This window comes from Lonchura striata, chromosome 27 (genome assembly GCF_050655825.1).
Source record: "Lonchura striata isolate lonStrDom1 chromosome 27, ASM5065582v1, whole genome shotgun sequence".
Lineage (NCBI taxonomy): Eukaryota > Metazoa > Chordata > Aves > Passeriformes > Estrildidae > Lonchura > Lonchura striata.
Genome location: NC_140729.1, coordinates 9,464,082 through 9,481,713, shown reverse-complemented (window position 1 = coordinate 9,481,713; position 17,632 = coordinate 9,464,082). Strand labels below are relative to the sequence as shown.

Genomic DNA, 17,632 nt, shown 5'->3' with positions numbered 1-17,632 from the left:
CTCCGAGGCTCACATCACGTTCATTTTCCTTTCCAAGGGAGGAACAAGGAACAGGGAAACTGATGAACAAAGCACAACAAATGACACCAGTCTGGCAGTGGGTGATAAAGGAGAGCAGTGAGGAGCTCAGAGCTCTCCCGCTTCCAATTGATGCGCCATTAGGAAACTGCTGTAAAGTGGCTCGGGCCGAGCGCTGCCATTGGCAAGAAGGGACAAGTGGAACAGGAGGATAAAGGAGGTGTGAGGAGGATTTATGGGATTAGGGAGCACAAATCAGGGAATGCTTCTGAATCTGTGCAGTCTTGAGCGTCGGAGTGGTGCAAGGGTCGTCTGGATTTGGGGATTATCAGTGACCTCACCGAGCTGAGGACACCTCGGGAAGGTGAGAAAGCTCCGTGGGGAAGAAGCCCCTGAGCTGCCAAGTGCCCACGCGTGGCTGTGCAGCAGAGCTGGCCGTTCCAGCTGCGGAGGTGAGGACTCCACTGCGAGCTGAGCGGGAACAGCCCCTTGCCATGAGCGAGGCCCCGGAGGCACGGAATGCTCCCGGTGCCGACGGCTGAGGGAGCCTCGGCGGCTGCTGCTGGAGCAGCGACAAACGCACAAGGAGCATTTCAGGCGCTGCAAGGCCAGGGCATTGCTCTGCCTGCTCCCGCCGCTGCTGCCTTTGCTCCCGCCCAGAGCCGCTCCCGGCAGCTCCGTTCTCTCGGCGCTGCCGCGTGCTTTCGGACTCTTCCTCACTCAGCAAACACGCAGCTCGCTCTCGGCATGCACCTCGCATCTCTCATCCTCAGCGTCTTGCTGGCCCGGCTCCTGGGTAAGTCCTGCCTTTTCCCCCAAGGCACCCTTCTTCTTATCTTCCTCTTATTCTTACCCGCAGGAAATGCTCAACAGCCTTATCAGGACCTTGTAAGGAAATATCAGTGATTAGAGAGGAAAGGCTGAGAAAACTCGGCTTCTCTTTGTGGTTTCGCAAGAGCTTGCTCAAGAAGTTCTTTGATTTGTAAGGGAAAGTGGAAGGGAAAGCAGAAAAATCTCGGACTACTTATCTGTTTTTTCTCCCACCTTCAACGCATCTCCCTCTACCTCTCTTTCGTCTGATCCTTTTCTCGTAACCTCAGAAGATCTCTGCTGTGTCCGCAATCCCACATTCTTCGTATTTTAATGTAAATTCCCTCATCCCGTCAAAGCTGCTTCAGACACCGCACTGCTTTTAATTTCATTTTCTTAATAGGGCATCCCATTTTGCCTCCAGGCTGCCTGGGCTCTGCTCCGGCTTCCAGAGTTCTCTGGGCTGCCAGAACAACCAGCAGCTCCCTCTTTCCAAGATCACCATTGTGTGTTCTCAGGGATTGAGCAACCCTCAGAGTTGACAAGATTGAGTCACAGGAAAGGGGAGGCAGCATGGATCCTTCTGCTGTACCTCGATGAGTTTCTCAGCCTGATGGAGCACCTAAAATTTAGGCTGTTCCCGGGTCGTCTTAGAAGCAGATGTAGGAGCAGGGACACAAAGCAGCACTTCTAACGGTTTTCCCGTGCTGAGAGCTCGGAAATCTTGCCCATAATCACTGTCACCTGTATTTCTGCATATCTGGTTGTGAAGACTGCTTTTGCACCCAATTTGTTTTTCCAACCTAGAGCCCTTCACTTTGGAGCGGCTCACCATCACTTTCTTCCAGGCGCCACGGGGCAGGACACGGTCACCCAGGATGATGGACCAGTCACGGTGAAGCAGGGACACTCCTTTCACACCACCTGCAAATACCAGACCAATACTTTTAATGCCTTGTACTGGTACCAGCTGCGGAAGGGGCAAGCCCCGCAGCTGCTCTCCTATCAAGCAGGGAGTGGCCCCAAGCACAGCGGCCGGATCACCACGCACCTGAACACCACGGGCAAATCCAGTGTCCTGCAGCTGGAGGAAGTGGAGCTCTCTGACACTGCCTGGTACCTCTGTGCTCTGCGAGACACCCTGGTGCAGGGAGCTGCCTCGGCTGTGCAACAAGGCAGGGCACGGAGGGGATGTGTCAGGGCAAGGGAGAGCTTGGGGAGGGGACCCAGTTCTTACCCCAGTGTTCACCAGAAGTTGAATCCAAATGTGTGCACTATGACCTGGAGGTTTGGATAGAATTCATTCTAGCACTTTCCCTGACAAAATATTTTGGACAATTTTGATTCATTTCTGCATTGTGCACTCTCTAAAGAAAGAAATGTACACCCTGTGGTTGCCTGGGACCTTGTCCTGCCACATTCCAGCCCTGCTGCTTTTGGCCCCACATGTCCCCAGCAGAGCCCAGCGCTGGTTGTGTGTTCCTGCCTTGTGAGCTCTCGGAGCAGCCCCGTTTGCACGGACACACGGGAAGCACGGGTTTGTCTGTGGCTCCACGGCGCTGAGCACGGCCCTGGCTGTGTCCGTGTGTGTCCCTCATCGGGAGGGAATTTGCTGCCTCTGCCAGGGCCCCGAGCGCTGCTGTGGCCCTGAAGAGCACAGAGCAGCAGCTTGCCAGGCTCCCGCAGAGCCTGAGCGCAGCTGAGCGGGGCCGGCAGCTGCCCGCTGCAGATGGTGCGGGCTGGATCTGCTCCCCACGCGGGGCGGCTGCTGTGTGCGATGGGACACAGCTGCCTCTTGTCGCTGGCCGTGCCCAACGTGCTGGTGGCGCTGCTGAAGGTGCTGCTGCGGGGAGAGGCGGGGGCTGATTTGGGCCGGGGCGGAGCTGGCGGCGTTGGGGAGGGGAGGGGAGAGGAGAAGGAGAAGGAGAAGGAGAAGAGAGGAATTTTAAGCCGGCTGGTCAGCGGCATGCGGCGGTGTCAGGGTGCGGGGCTGGCGGCGCTGGCCGCGCTGCTGCTTGGTGCGTTGTGTTGGCGGCCGGGGGCGTCTGTGTTGGGGGACTACGTGATATCGCCTAGCCCGAAATTCATCTCTTATCCTCCTGTTTCTTTTTAGTTCTTATTTACCCTGTGTTGCCTTCTCTTCCCTGATACTTTCTTCCCTCCGTTAAGATAATTCTATCCAGTTTGCTTTTTTTACTCCATGTCTGTACAACTCCGTCTCTCCCTCCTTGCCTCCCTCCCTCCCTCCCTCCATCCATCCCTTCCTCTCTCCTAGATGGTGTATTTTTGTAATTTCGGTCTGATTTTTCCTCAAAACACCTCTCACAGATCCTTGTTTTCAGATAAACAGACTCAGTGAAATTAGCTCTCCATACTTTATTACCAGAACATATCCCATTTAGCTCTGTTCTGTCGTCCTCTCCCATCTCCCCCTGCAAGTCTTTTTCAGAAAAAGAAAACTGATTCTTCTTTTCCCTGTGGCAGGGACTGTGGTCAGAGCCCAGATAGAGCAGGAGCCGTCACTGGAGACAACCGAGGGCACCGGCATCAACATCACCTGCTCACATCCCAAAATCCAAACCAAGGAGTGGATCCAGTGGTACCGACATCTCCCTGGCCGAGCACCCGAACTCCTCGCACTCACTATGAAAGAGTCGAAACAGCTGCCGGACAATCTGGGCCAGCTGTGGGTGTCGGCAGACCGGCGCTGGAGCGCGCTGCGGCTCGGCTGGCCCCGGCGCGGGGACGCGGCCGTGTATTACTGCGCGCTGGGCCACGGGCAGAGGAGCCGGGGCTGCGGCCGGGCACGAACCGGCGCGGGCGGGGCCGGGCGGGGCCAGCAGGGGGCGCTGCCGCTCCGGCCGCCGGGGCCGCCTCGCCCCGCTCGGCCCGGGATCCCGGGGCGCTGCCGCCACCGGCACCGGCACCGAGGCCCGTAATGGCACTGGCACCGGCACCGACATCAGCACCGGCACCGACTCCAGCATTGACACCAGCACTGACAATGACAACAGCAGCTCCAGCTTGCAGTCACAGACCTGCTGTCACGATCCGCTTATAGCGCGGTGTGGTGATGGTTCGTTACCTGATCCCAAAGTGCAAAAGAAAAACAGCAGGGGACTTTCAGTTTAATCACAACAAATGCACCTTTATTAGGGGCCAAAACAATATATGTGATAGTGGGGTCAGAAAAGAAATAAGAAGGATAGAGAGGGAGAGAGAAATGAGGGGGATGGGAGTAGCTACCAACAAAGGTGAGATGCTCACTGGTCTGGACGATGAGGATCTGTCTTGTTGTGTTGGGGGGAGTCTCCAAAGTCCTTGTATACAGGGGTGCAGTTATAGTCTACAGAGGAAAAAGGGGGGAACATGCAGAACAATGAGAGTCTGTTGAAATTGCTGTGGGGTGAACAGGTGAATCTACGGAAAATCATCCAGGCAGGATGAACACAATGAAGAATAAGTCAATTGAAGTTACTGGAGCAGAACAGGTCATGTCATTCTCTCCCTCATTCCCTGTTGTAGGGGTCTCAGTCTCAGTCCTTGGGGAGAGGGTTCTTGAACTCTGTCTGTCACAGGGGTAATGAGGCAGATGAGGGGTCTTCAGTGAGAGACCACCAGAGCTACCCCAACAATTCATTCAGCTTAAACATGGAAAATGAAGTAGGCATTGCAGCTGCCGCCCTGTGCTGGCTCCATGTCGGATCGTCACCATCTCCTTGCCGACTCCTTGCCAAGTTCTTGACAGGCCTGGTCCGGAACAGCTGGTGTGAGGGTGCAGGGGCTGCACCTGCACTGTTGCCTTCTTCAAGCTGGAACTGGAGCAGGGGAGTTTCTTTCTGGTGGCAATTGGAAGACAAATGAGTGAGGGTCTTCAGATGGCCTCTTGCACCTTCCTCTGCCCCTCTTCTCAGCACTGGCTTAATGAGGTTGTGACACAGCTGCCTGATCTCCATAGGACAAATCCCTCCAATGCCAAGGACTTTGGAGCATCTAAGTGTGTTATCATATCTTTATTACCTTGTGTTTGCCGTACAGGGGTTCCATGCTGCTTACCTTCCCTGTCTCCCAGATCAGGAGTCCAGTTCTCCTGATGATCATCAATCCTAACCTTGAAGACTGAGGCAAAGAATCTGTTAAGCACCTCAGTTGTTCCCCTTGGCTTTGGTGAATATATTCCCCATGGTGACCAATGGAGAATGGTGATTATCCTCAGTATTCGATAATGTATATGTAAAAACACTCCTAATTACCCCTTACAGAATTGGCCAGATCAAGTTCTAACTGAAATTTGTCCTCTCTGCTTTTCTTTCTGAATGACCTAATGACATCGTCCAACTCTTCCTGAGCTGCCTGCCCTTTTCCAAAGGTGATAAAACATCTTTTAATTCCTGGAGTTCCTGGGAATGCTCCCTTCTCAGGCAGGCAGTTCTTCTCTACCTCCATATCTGTTTGTACACAGGTCCAGGCTGCTCCTGTGCCTTTGAGATTTCTTTCTTAAAGCACATCCAGTCATCACGGCCTGTTTCTTTTCAAGGGCTGCTTCCCAAGGGATGTTCCAAATCAGTGTCCTCGACAGACCGAAGTCAATCCTCTGGAAGTCCAGGGTAGAGGTTTTGATGATATCCCTTCATTTCCATGAAATTAAAACCCCGCCATTTCATAGTTGCTGTGCCCAACACGGCCTCCAGCCACCACATCTCCCAGCATCACTGCTCTGGTTCTAAAGAGCAGGTCTGCTGGGGCCCCAGCCTTGCTCGGCTCCCTTTTACTTTGGCAGCTTGGAGAGCATCTGCAGGGTGGGAATGATTGCAGAGAACCAGGCCTGAATGCAGCAGAGAGATTTAATGGGGCACAAAGACACAAAGAAACTCAGCACAAGTGCACAACAGCAGTGCTGGCAGCCCGGGGCCATCTGAGAGTCCGTCCTCCTTGGCACTGCAGAGGTTCCCACACGGTGCCTGTCTACCTGCCCCAGACAGGGAGACGAGACTGATGGGCCCCACCAGGCTGCCCTTGCTGGCACCGCACTGCCAAGGGGAGACAAAGCAAACAAAGAAAAGGGAAAGGCAAAGCCTTGCAGCTGTCCTGGGACCAACACTGAGAAATGTCCATCCTTTGCCCAGCACCATGTTCTGAGCAACCTGAGCTGTCTCCATGGGGCTTTCCCAGCATCTGCTTCAGGGCAGGGACCTTGTGCAATAGCAGCACCTGGAAATGCCAGCTGGGTCAAAGCCCCCAGAGCTGATGGGCACGCGGTCACAGCTGAGGATGCTGCCAACAGCAGCCGAGGTGGAGGATCCCAGCCCGGTGTTCTGTGGGAAGGAGCTGAGCATGGGGCCGGGCAGGGTCACCAGCACGGGGGAGGGCTCAGTGCCGACGGTGGAGTCCTGGCACTGCCTGGCACAGGGATCATTGCAGCTCTTGGCCAGCGGGGTGGGGCCGCAGGGCCGGCATGGCCAGCACGGGCTGTAGCAGGACACGGCTCCAAGTGAAAAGTGCACCTGGCAGAGGGAGCAGACAAGAAGCAGAGAGCACAGGGGTGAATGAGAGCAACCAAGGCCACTGCTGAGTTGGGAGCTGGAGCCGCGGCAAGGAGCTTTCTTCCTTGCCCTGCAAATAGCAGCCTGGCCCAGGGAGACTCTCTCAAAATTCCTTAAGCATGGGCCCCTGTAGCTACACTGCAGCTTTTTTCTATTACGCAATGTCACCCAAATATCTTTGGCATGAGAGTAGAATGAGCATAGAAGAAAACAACCTCTGCTGGGATATTTGCTCCGTGGATCATTTTGTAAGAGAAAGAGAAAGGGAAGGGGCATCAGACTCACCTGGTTTCCAGACTCAGAAGGAGCCTGGGTGCCACTGAGCAATGATGTAGTAGAATGCAGATTTGTCCAGGGAAGAGGCACTGATGTGCGCTCCCTTCTTCCTGAGCCCTCCTTTTCCAGCAGGTCGGAACAGCAACTTTTGCTCCAGCCAATTTCCAGTCCCAACAAGTATGGTTTCACTCAGATTTCACTTTTTAGCTTAATTCAAAGTGTCGGGAGTGCCTCAGCATGGCTGGGAATCCTCACACACATACAGACACATGGACACTCAGACACACGGACTGGGACCGGTCTCTCCACACCAGTGCACAGCTGCTCTTCCCTGCCCTGCATCAGTTTGGTTTTATGGATTCAGAGAAAGGCTGAGGTTTTATGCCCAGCTCCTCTATCCGTGGGAGTGGGTTTCTTTCCCGTGCCCTGCAGGATAATTCGGGAGTCCCCAGCATGACAGCCAAGGGGAGATGTGAGTGAACAGATGATGGGAGCGAAGGAACCCCAGGGCCTGTGAATGCTCAGCTCCACGATACCAGCCCGATCCCTGCCCCCAGCCCGGCGCCGCCGCTTCCGCCGCGCAGAGCCCCGAGCGCCGCCCCGCTGGCACCGCGCTCGCCTCCCCTCCGTTCCCTGGCCGGAGCCGGCGAGAGCCCGAGCAGCGGCGGCGCAGGGCTCTGGGCCGGGGCGGAGCTGGCGGCGTTGCAGAGGAGGCGGCACGGCCGCAGCAGAGCCGGGGCTGAGGGGCACAGCGAGGCTCGGCCGGCGGAGCGGCGGCATGCGGCGGTGTCGGGGCGCGGGGCTGGCGGCGCTGCCCGCGCTGCTGCTGCTCGGTGCGAGGGGGTGGGGAAGGGGACGGGTTGGGGCTGCGGTGATGCGCAGGCTGCCCTCCTGCCTGGCTTTTCCGTAGACCACTGCCAGAGAGCTGTTCTCCCGTTCTCCCCTCCCTCTTCTCCATCCCGCACGCCCTCCGAAATCTCCTCATTCTTTTCTTTATCCAAGTCTGTACAAGCATTCCATTCCTCCACTTCTTTATAACCTATAAAGTCAGTCCTTAGCCCTTTGAACTTTTCTTCTTTTCTTTTAGTGCTTTTTCCCACATGCTCCCGTTCTCCAGTGACTGCACCGTTCTTCCTGTAATCCACCCATGCATCTCTCCACAAACCATTCATGGACACTTCCATTCTTGCCTATCTTGAAATACCCTCGGTTCTGTTTTCCTCATCCTCTCTTTATGTTCCTGGCTATTTCTGCGGGATTTGCTCTGTGTAGTAGGGCAATGCAGGATCTCAGTGTTTTCCTTTTCATGTTCCTGGCAGTGGCTTCAGGTAGAGCCCAGGTACAGCAGGAGTCACACCTGGAGACCACCGAGGGCACCGGCATCAACATCACCTGCTCACACCCCAAAAAAGTGAGCAGCGATTTCATCCATTTCTACCGTCAGCTCCCGGGCCGAGCACCCGAATTCCTCAGCCTCGCTGCTAGAGGCTCCAAGGAGGTGCCGGCCATAGCGGGAGAGCTGCGGGTGTCGGAGGACGGGCGCTGGAGCGCGCTGCGGCTCGGCTGGCCCCGGCGCGGGGACGCGGCCGTGTATTACTGCGCGCTGGGCCACGGGCAGAGGAGCCGGGGCTGCGGCCGGGCACGAACCGGCGCGGGCGGGGCCGGGCGGGGCCAGCAGGGGGCGCTGCCGCTCCGGCCGCCGGGCCCCGCGCGGCCCCGCACGGCCCCGCACGGCCCCGCACGGCCTCACAACCCGCCCGCACCCTGCGCTCGCACGCTCGCCGCGCACAGCCCGGCCTCCCCTCGCTCCCGAGTCCGCCGCCGCCTCGCACCCAACTGCTGCGCCCAAAGGCGCCTCTGCCAGCGCCTCTCGCCCTCCGGCCACGTCTGCTGCTGCTGCTGCTCTCAGCCGGCTCTGCAAATCAAAGAGCTGCTCCTGGAGAGCTCCTGGGCTGCGAACTGACCGAGCAGCTGCACTGACAGGCACACAGGAACTAATTCATGGAGTGCTGTCACCTCAGTTGATCCTGTCATGAGAGATGTGCGGAGAGAGGCTTTCTGAGGTGACAAAGGAATTCCCATCTCGGTCCCTGCAGAAATGTCTCTGTTCTATAGTACAAGGTGATTAAGAGGCAGCATTCTCACCTGGATATCCAGGGCAAATGTGGTTACTGTCCCGCACTTCTCTACAGAGCTCTTGTCATCCTCAGGTTTCCCCAAACCACCATGGAAGAACATTCAGTATCTTCCTGAAATAGCAGAACATCTGGGAGGAAAAATAATAAATTGGTTGGCGTAGAGGAGGCATTCAAAGCATTAAAGAGTTCTCACACTCACATTCCACCTGAAAATCATTGGTCCCTTTTCCTTCCCATTAGTAACCTCTCAGGTATCCTGAAAAGCAGATGACAGGATTTAGCAAATGCTGCAAGTGTTGGAGGTAGACAGTTTAAAGACTGAGCTCCACAGGATGATTCTCTCCCGGGACTTACTCTAGAGACCCCTTTTACTTTTGAGGTCAGCAGATTTTCAATATCCTCATGGGGTTTTTTGGGCTGATCAAGTTCAGTAAAGGCCACAGTCAGGGCATGTGAAAAGTGAGAGTGTCTGGTTCTCTGAGCCTCACATCACGTCCATCTTCCTTCCGAAAGAGAAGAAAAAGGAAAGGAGAAAGTGATGAACAAAGCACACCTATGTGGCAGTCGGTGTTAAGGGGGGGGAAGAGGGAGCTCAGAGCTCTCCAGCCTCTAATTGATTGGCCATTAGGGAACAATGGCTGTGGATGTGAATTGGCCCAGGCTGAGCTTTGTCAATGACAAAGGCTCAGCAATTACGAGCGAGGACGTGGAATCCTCAGGAAAGGAGAGACTGCCAGTGATGTTCCTCTGGGATCAGAAAGGATGGCTTCATGTGTCGCTTCCCAGCACAAACGCTGGGAAGAATCTTCATCTCCCTGTACACGTCTGACCCTCTTTTCTCTGCTCTGAAGCCTAAGAAGGTACAACCAACAAACGAGCCCATAGAATGAAAAGCTTTTACTTTGAAAAACTCTGATAACCTCAGGACCCTCCACTTCTCTAGAACCTCCTTCTAAGCCATGGGGAAGTGCAACACCTGCGTGAGAATGTTCCTGTTACAGCCATTATCATTACCGGCATCGTTGTTCATATCATTCCAGAAAGCTGTTTTCTGAAAAACTCAATTTAACATAAAACCAAAATGAGCAGTATGGGATCACTCTGGGGATGACTGGGAAAAGGGGTGGGAGTGAGGGAGCTTGGAGAGAGACGCTCATCCCAGGCAGATGAAGAAATGCAGGGGAGAAGTGACAGGGACTGAGAAGTCACCGGTTCCCAGAGGAAAGAGCAGTGACCCCCGAGAGCAGAAGACACTTCGGGAAGGTGAGAAAGCTCCGTGGGAAAGAATCCCCTGAGCTGCCAAGTGCCCAGGTCTGGCTGTGCAGCAGAGCTGGCCGTTCCAGCTGCGGAGGTGAGGACTCCACTGCGAGCTGAGCGGGAACAGCCCCTTGCCATGAGCGAGGCCCCAGAGGCACGGAATGCTCCCGGTGCCGATGGCTGAGGGAGCCTCGGCGGCTGCTGCTGGAGCAGCGACAAACGCACAAGGAGCATTTCAGGCGCTGCAAGGCCAGGGCATTGCTCTGCCTGCTCCCGCCGCTGCTGCCTTTGCTCCCGCCCAGAGCCGCTCCCGGCAGCTCCGTTCTCTCGGCGCTGCCGCGTGCTTTCGGACTCTTCCTCACTCAGCAAACACGCAGCTCGCTCTCGGCATGCACCTCGCATCTCTCATCCTCAGCGTCTTGCTGGCCCGGCTCCTGGGTAAGTCCTGCCTTTTCCCCAAGGCACCCGTCTTCTTCTCTTCCTCTTCTTCTTACCCGCAGGAAATGCTCAACAGCCTTATCAGGACTTTGTAGGGAAATATCAGTGGTTAGAGTGGAAATGCTGAGAAAAATCGGCTCCTCTTTGTGGTTTTCCAAGTGTGTGCTGAAGAAGTTCTTTGATTTGTAATGGAAAAGGGAAAAGAGAGAAATCTCGGGCCATTTCTCTGTCTTTTCTCTTACCTTCAACGCATCTCCCTCTGCTGCTCTTTTCTGATCCTTTTGCCGTTACCTCAGGAGATCTGAGCTATCTTTGCAGTCAGATATAGTTCCAGTGTTAATGTAAATTCAAAGATCCTGTCAAACCTGCCCCAGGCACCTCAATGTTCTCATTTCACTGACATTATCAGGGCGTCCCATTCTGCCTCCAGGTTGACACAGCTCTGCCAGGGCTTCCAGAGTTCTCTGAGCTGGCAACACAACCAGGGCTCCCTCTTTCCAAGATCAGCTTTATGTGTACTCAGGAACTGAGGAACACTCAGTGGTGACAGGGATGCAGAAGCAAGATGAATCCTTTTGCTGTATCTCGATGGGTTTCTCAGCCTGTTTGAGCACCTAAAATTTAGGCTGTTCCCGAGTGGTCTTAGAAGCAGATGTAGGAGCAGGTACACAGAGCAGCTGAGAGCTCTGAAATCCTGCCCAAACTCACTCTCACATGTCCATCTCCACATCTGGTTTTGTAGAATGGATTTGTACCCAATTTGTTTTTCCTACCTGGAGTCCTTCCCTGTGGAGCAGCTCACCATCACTTTCTTCCAGGCGCCACGGGGCAGGACACGGTCACCCAGGATGATGGACCAGTCATGCTGAAGCAGGGACACCCCTTCCACACCACCTGCAAATACCAGAGCAGTAATTTTTATGCCCTGCTCTGGTACCAGCTGCGGAAAGGCCAAGCCCCGCAGCTGCTCTCCTATCAAGCAGGGAGTGGCCCCAAGCACAGCGGCCGGATCACCACGCACCTGAACACCACGGGCAAATCCAGTGTCCTGCAGCTGGAGGAAGTGGAGCTCTCTGACACTGCCTGGTACCTCTGTGCTCTGCGAGACACCCTGGTGCAGGGAGCTGCCTCGGCTGTGCAACAAGGCAGGGCAGGGAGGGGATGTGTCAGGGCAAGGTTGAGCTTGGGGAAAGGACCATGATCTCAAGCCGGTGTTCACCACAAGTTACATCCACATGTGTGTACTATGGTCTAATGGTTTTGACCCCATCCGTCGTAGCATACCCATTGCAAATGCATTTTCGACTATTTTGACACATTTCTGCATTGTGCAGTATCTAAAGAAAGAAAAGTTTATCCTCTGCTTTCCTGGGTCCTTGTCCTGCCCCACTCCAGCCCTGCTGCTTTTGCCCCACATGTCCCCAGCAGAGCCCAGCGCTGGTTGTGTGTTCCTGCCTTGTGAGCTCTCGGAGCAGCCCCATTTGCACGGACACACGGGAAGCACGGGTTTGTCTGTGGCTCCACGGCGCTAAGCACGGCCCTGGCTGTGTCCGTGTGTGTCCCTCATCGGGAGGGAATTTGCTGCCTCTGCCAGGGCCCCGAGCGCTGCTGTGGCCCTGAAGAGCACAGAGCAGCAGCTTGCCAGGCTCCCGCAGAGCCTGAGCGCAGCCGAGCGGGGCCGGCAGCTGCCCGCTGCAGATGGTGCGGGCTGGATCTGCTCCCCACGCGGGGCGGCTGCTGTGTGCGATGGGACACAGCTGCCTCTTGTCGCTGGCCGTGCCCAACGTGCTGGTGGCGCTGCTGAAGGTGCTGCTGCGGGGAGAGGCGGGGGCTGATTTGGGCCGGGGCGGAGCTGGCGGCGTTGCAGAGGAGGCGGCACGGCCGCAGCAGAGCCGGGGCTGAGGGGCACAGCGAGGCTCGGCCGGCGGAGCGGCGGCATGCGGCGGTGTCGGGGCGCGGGGCTGGCGGCGCTGCCCGCGCTGCTGCTGCTCGGTGCGCGGGGAAGGAAGCAGTGCGGGTGGTCGGGGGGCTGGATGAAACTCCTGTCGCCCCAAGATTCATCTCTAACTCCTTTTCTCCGTCTCAGTTCTTGTTTGCTCTCTGTCTCCTACTCTGCCCTCATGGTGTTTTTTTTACCGCAGGCAAGTCCTCCCTGCGTGTTTTTTTTCTTTTTACCAGGTTTCTTCTTCCATCCATCCATCCATCCATCCATCCATCCATCCATCCATCCGTCCGTCCGTCCGTCCTTCCGTCCGTCCGTCCTTCCATCCATCCATCCGTCCGTCCATCAATCAATCCCTCCCTCCCTCCCTCCATACAGGAAAATCTATTTTGCTCATTCCTTTCTACTCTTAAAAATTGCAATTGTCCGTCTAAACACCCTTCATATTATCGTGTTCCCAGCCAAACACTCTCGGATAAATAATCTCTTCTTACTCTATTCTCGAGACATATCTCAGTTAATGCTGATCTGTCCTCTTTTCCAATCTCTCTCCGTTTTCTGGGAAAGAGAAGTGATTGTTCTTTTCCCTGTGGCAGTGGCTGTGTCCAGAGCCCAGATAGAGCAGGAGTCGTCGTTGGAGACCACCGAGGGCACCGGCATCAACATCACCTGCTCACATCCCAAAATCCAGACCGGCGACTCGATCCAGTGGTACCGACAGCTCCCGGGCCGAGCACCCGAACTCCTCGCACTCACTATGAAAGAGTCGAAAGAGCTGCCGGACAATCTGGGCCAGCTGTGGGTGTCGGCAGATCGGCGCTGGAGCGCGCTGCGGCTCGGCTGGCCCCGGCGCGGGGACGCGGCCGTGTATTACTGCGCGCTGGGCCACGGGCAGAGGAGCCGGGGCTGCGGCCGGGCACGAACCGGCGCGGGCGGGGCCGGGCGGGGCCAGCAGGGGGCGCTGCCGCTCCGGCCGCCGGGGCCGCCTCGCCCCGCTCGGCCCGGGATCCCGGGGCGCTGCCGCCGCCGGCACCGGCAATGGCACCGGCAATGGACCGGCACTGGCACTGACAGTGACAGCGAAAGCGGCAGATACAGCTTGTAGTCACCAACCTCCCTCAGTTCCTCTTCTCAGCACTGGCTTAATGAGCTGTTGCCCCAGCTGCTTGACCTCCCTAGGACAAATCCCATCCAATCCCAAGGACTTGTGAGCACCTAAATTCCTTAGCAAATATTTACTACTTTGTTTCTTACAGGGGTTCCATGGTGCTTGCCTTCTCTCCCTCCCAGATCAGGAGGCCGGCTGTCCTGATGCTCATCAATTCTGCTCCTGGAGACTGAGGCAAAGAAGGTGTTAAGCCCCTCAGCCGTTCCCTTGGATTTGCTGAATATATTCCCCACAGTGTCCAGTGAAGAACTGTGACTACGCTCGGTCCTTGTTAATATAGTCCTAAAACAGCTCTTTATTACCCTTACAGAATGGGCCAGATCAATTCCTAACTGAGCTTTGTCCTCTCTGCTTTTCTCTCTGCAAGACCTAATGACATCCTCCAACTCTACTTGAGCGTCCTGCCAATTTTCCAAAGGTGATACACCCTCTTTATTCCCTGAGATCCGGGGAATGCTCCCTTCTCAGCCAGGGAGGTCTTCTCTTCCACCTCCTCTTCTTTTGGAACAAAGGCCAGGCTGCTCCTGTGCCTTCAAGATTTCTTTCTTAAAGTATATCCAGTCTTCCAGGGCCCCTTTCTTTTCAAGGGCTGCTTCCCAGAGATGTTCCAAATCAGTGTCCTCTACAGGCCAAAGTCCACCCGCTGGAATCCCAGGGTAGAGTTTTTGTTGATATCCCTTCCTTTGCAGAATATTGAAAACCCAGTCATTTCATAGTTGCAGTGCCAAAACGGCCTCCAGCCACCACATCTCCCAGCAGCACTGCTGTGGTTGCAAACAGCAGGTCTACTGGGGCCCCAGCCTTGTTCAGCTCCCTTTTACTTTGACAAATTGGAGAGCATCTGCAGAGGGGAATGATTGCAGAGAGACCAGGCCTGAATGCAGCAGAGAGATTTAATGGGGCACAAGGACACAAAGAAACTCAGCACAAGTGCACAACAGCAGTGCTGGCAGCCCGGGGCCATCTGAGAGTCCGTCCTCCTTGGCACTGCAGAGGTTCCCACACGGTGCCTGTCTACCTGCCCCAGACAGGGAGACGAGACTGATGGGCCCCACCAGGCTGCCCTTGCTGGCACCGCACTGCCAAGGGGAGACAGAGCAAACCAAGAAAAGGGAAAGGCAAAGCCTTGCAGCTGTCCTGGGACCAACACTGAGAAATGTCCATCCTTTGCCCTGCACCATGTTCTGAGCAACCTGAGCTGTCTCCATGGGGCTTTCCCAGCATCTGCTTCAGGGCAGGGACCTTGTGCCATAGCAGCACCTGGAAATTCCAGCCGGGTCACAGCCCCCAGAGCTGATGGGCACTCGGTCACAGCTGAGGATGCTGCCAACAGCAGCCGAGCTGGAGGATCCCAGCCCGGTGTTCTGTGGGAAGGAGCTGAGCATGGGGCTGGGCAGGGTGACCAGCACAGGGGAGGGCTCAGTGCCGACGGTGGAGTCCTGGCACTGCCTGGCACAGGGCTCATTGCAGCTCTTGGCCAGCGGGGTGGGGCCGCAGGGCCGGCATGGCCAGCACGGGCTGTAGCAGGACACGGCTCCAAGTGAAAAGTGCACCCGGCAGAGGGAGCAGACAAGAAGCAGAGAGCACAGGGGTGAATGAGAGCAACCAAGGCCACTGCTGAGTTGGGAGCTGGAGCCTCGGCAAAGAGCTTTCTTCTTTGCCCTGCAAATAGCAGCCTGGCCCAGGGAGACTCTCTCCTAATTCCTTAAGCATGGGCCCCTGTAGCTACACTGCAGCTTTTTTCTATTACACAATGTCACCCAAATATCTTTGGCATGAGAGTAGACTGAGCATAGAAGAACACAACCTTCGCTGGGATATTTGCTATGTGGATCATTTTGTAAGAGAAAGAGAAAGGGAAGGGGCATCACACTCGTCTGGTTTCCAGACTTAAAAGAAGCTTGGGTGCAGTTGATCAATGATTTAGCAGCCTGCATGAGATTTGTCCAGGTAAGAAGCACTGACATGCACTCCCTGCTTCCTGAGCCCTCCTTTTCCAGCTGCTCTAAACATCACACTCTGCCACTGCCTATTGCCAGCCCCAACAAGGAAGGTTTCACCCATGTTTGGATTTTTAGATTCATTCTCTTTGAAATTTTGGGAGTGCCTCAGCATGGCTGGGAATTCTCACACACATACAGACACACGGACACAGAGACAGATACAAGGATACACCGACACATGGACACACAGACACATGGAGAGGTCTCTCCATGCCCGTGCACAGCTGTTCTTCCCTGTGCTGCATTAGTTTGGTTTCATGGACACGGAGAAAGGCTGAGGCTTTATGCCCAGCACCTCTATCCATGGGAGGGAGTTTCTTTCCAGTGCCCTGCAGGATAATTCGGGAGTCCCCAGCATGACAGCCAAGGGGAGATGTGAGTGAACAGATGATGGGAGCGAAGGAACCCCAGGGCCTGTCAACGCTCAGCCCCACGATACCAGTCCGATCCCTGCCCCCAGCCCGGCGCCGCCGCTTCCGCCGCGCAGAGCCCCGAGCGCCGCCCCGCTGGCACCGCGCTCGCCTCCCCTCCGTTCCCTGGCCGGAGCCGGCGAGAGCCCGAGCAGCGGCGGCGCAGGGCTCTGGGCCGGGGCGGAGCTGGCGGCGTTGCAGAGGAGGCGGCACGGCCGCAGCAGAGCCGGGGCTGAGGGGCACAGCGAGGCTCGGCCGGCGGAGCGGCGGCATGCGGCGGTGTCGGGGCGCGGGGCTGGCGGTGCTGCTGCTGCTTGGTGCGTTGCCTTGGCGGCGGTGGAAGGTCCGGGTCAGTGAGCTGCGTGAGACCAACCCCAGCTGAAGACTAATTTCTGACCCTTCTGTTTCTTTTCGGTTTTTATATACCTTCTGTCCCATTCCCAGCCCTCACTTTTTTTCTCCATCCATTAAGTAATTCCTTACCATCTTCCCTTTATTTCTGCATATCTTTATCCATCCATCCATCCATCCATCCCTTTCAAACACTGTTTTTGACAATACCTTCTGATTTTCCTTCAAAGCATCCCTCATGGGTTCTTATCCTCCAAGCACTCTTAGAGTAATTGTGTCTGTATTCTCTATTCTCGAAACACATCCAAGTTTGCTCTGATCTGTCACCCACTCCCATCTTGTCCTTAATGGCATTTTCTGTAAAAGAACTGTGATTGTTCTTTGCTCCGTAGCAGTGACTGTGGCCAGAGGCCAGGTACAGCAGGAACCGTCACTGCACACGGTCGAGGGCACCGGCATCAACATCACCTGCTCGCATCCCAAAATCCAGAACTATGATTGGATACAGTGGTACCGTCAGCTCCCGGGCCGAGCACCCGAACTCCTCGAGAGTGTTCTCAAGGGCTCCAAAAAGCTGCCGGGCATTGCAGGAGAGCTGCGGGTGTCGGCAGACCGGCGCTGGAGCGCGCTGCGGCTCGGCTGGCCCCGGCGCGGGGACGCGGCCGTGTATTACTGCGCGCTGGGCCACGGGCAGAGGAGCCGGGGCTGCGGCCGGGCACGAACCGGCGCGGGCGGGGCCGGGCGGGGCCAGCAGGGGGCGCTGCCGCTCCGGCCGCCGGGCCCCGCGCGGCCCCGCAGCTCCTTCCTCTGCCCCGAGCCCGCCCGCACCGGCCCCGCACGGCCCCGCACGGCCCCGCACGGCCCCGCACGGCCCCGCACGGCTCCGCACGGCCTCACAACCCGCCCGCAGCCTGCGCTCGCACGCTCGCCGCGCACAGCCCGGCCTCCCCTCGCTCCCGAGCCCGCCGCCGCCTCGCACCCAACTGCTGCGCCCAAAGGCGCCTCTGCCAGCGCCTCTCGCCCTCCGGCCACGCCTGCTGCTGCTGCTGCTCTCAGCCGGCTCTGCAAAGCAAAGAGCTGCTCCTGGAGAGCACCTGGGCTGCGAACTGACCGAGCAGCTGCACTGACAGGCACACAGGGACTAATTCATGGAGTGCTGTCACCTCCATGGGTCTTGTCATGAGACGGGTTTGCAGTCAGACTTTCCGAGCTGACAAAGGAATCTCTATCTCTGTCGCTGCTGAAATGTCTCTGTTCCATACTGCAATGTGAATAAGA

The 17,632-nt window shown here is 56.4% G+C and overlaps 1 protein-coding gene across 1 annotated transcript; it reads left to right on the top strand.

Moving 5' to 3' along the window:
- The first annotated feature begins 3,700 nt into the window (after nt 1-3,700).
- Nucleotides 3,701-9,675, top strand: LOC110483207 (uncharacterized). The gene is made up of 3 exons (XM_085561993.1): nt 3,701-7,480; nt 7,967-8,286; nt 9,637-9,675. The coding sequence occupies exons 1-3, from the start codon at nt 7,165-7,167 to the stop codon at nt 9,673-9,675; spliced, it is 675 nt and encodes a 224-aa protein (XP_085418119.1). The 5' UTR covers nt 3,701-7,164.
- Nucleotides 9,676-17,632: the final 7,957 nt, after the last annotated feature.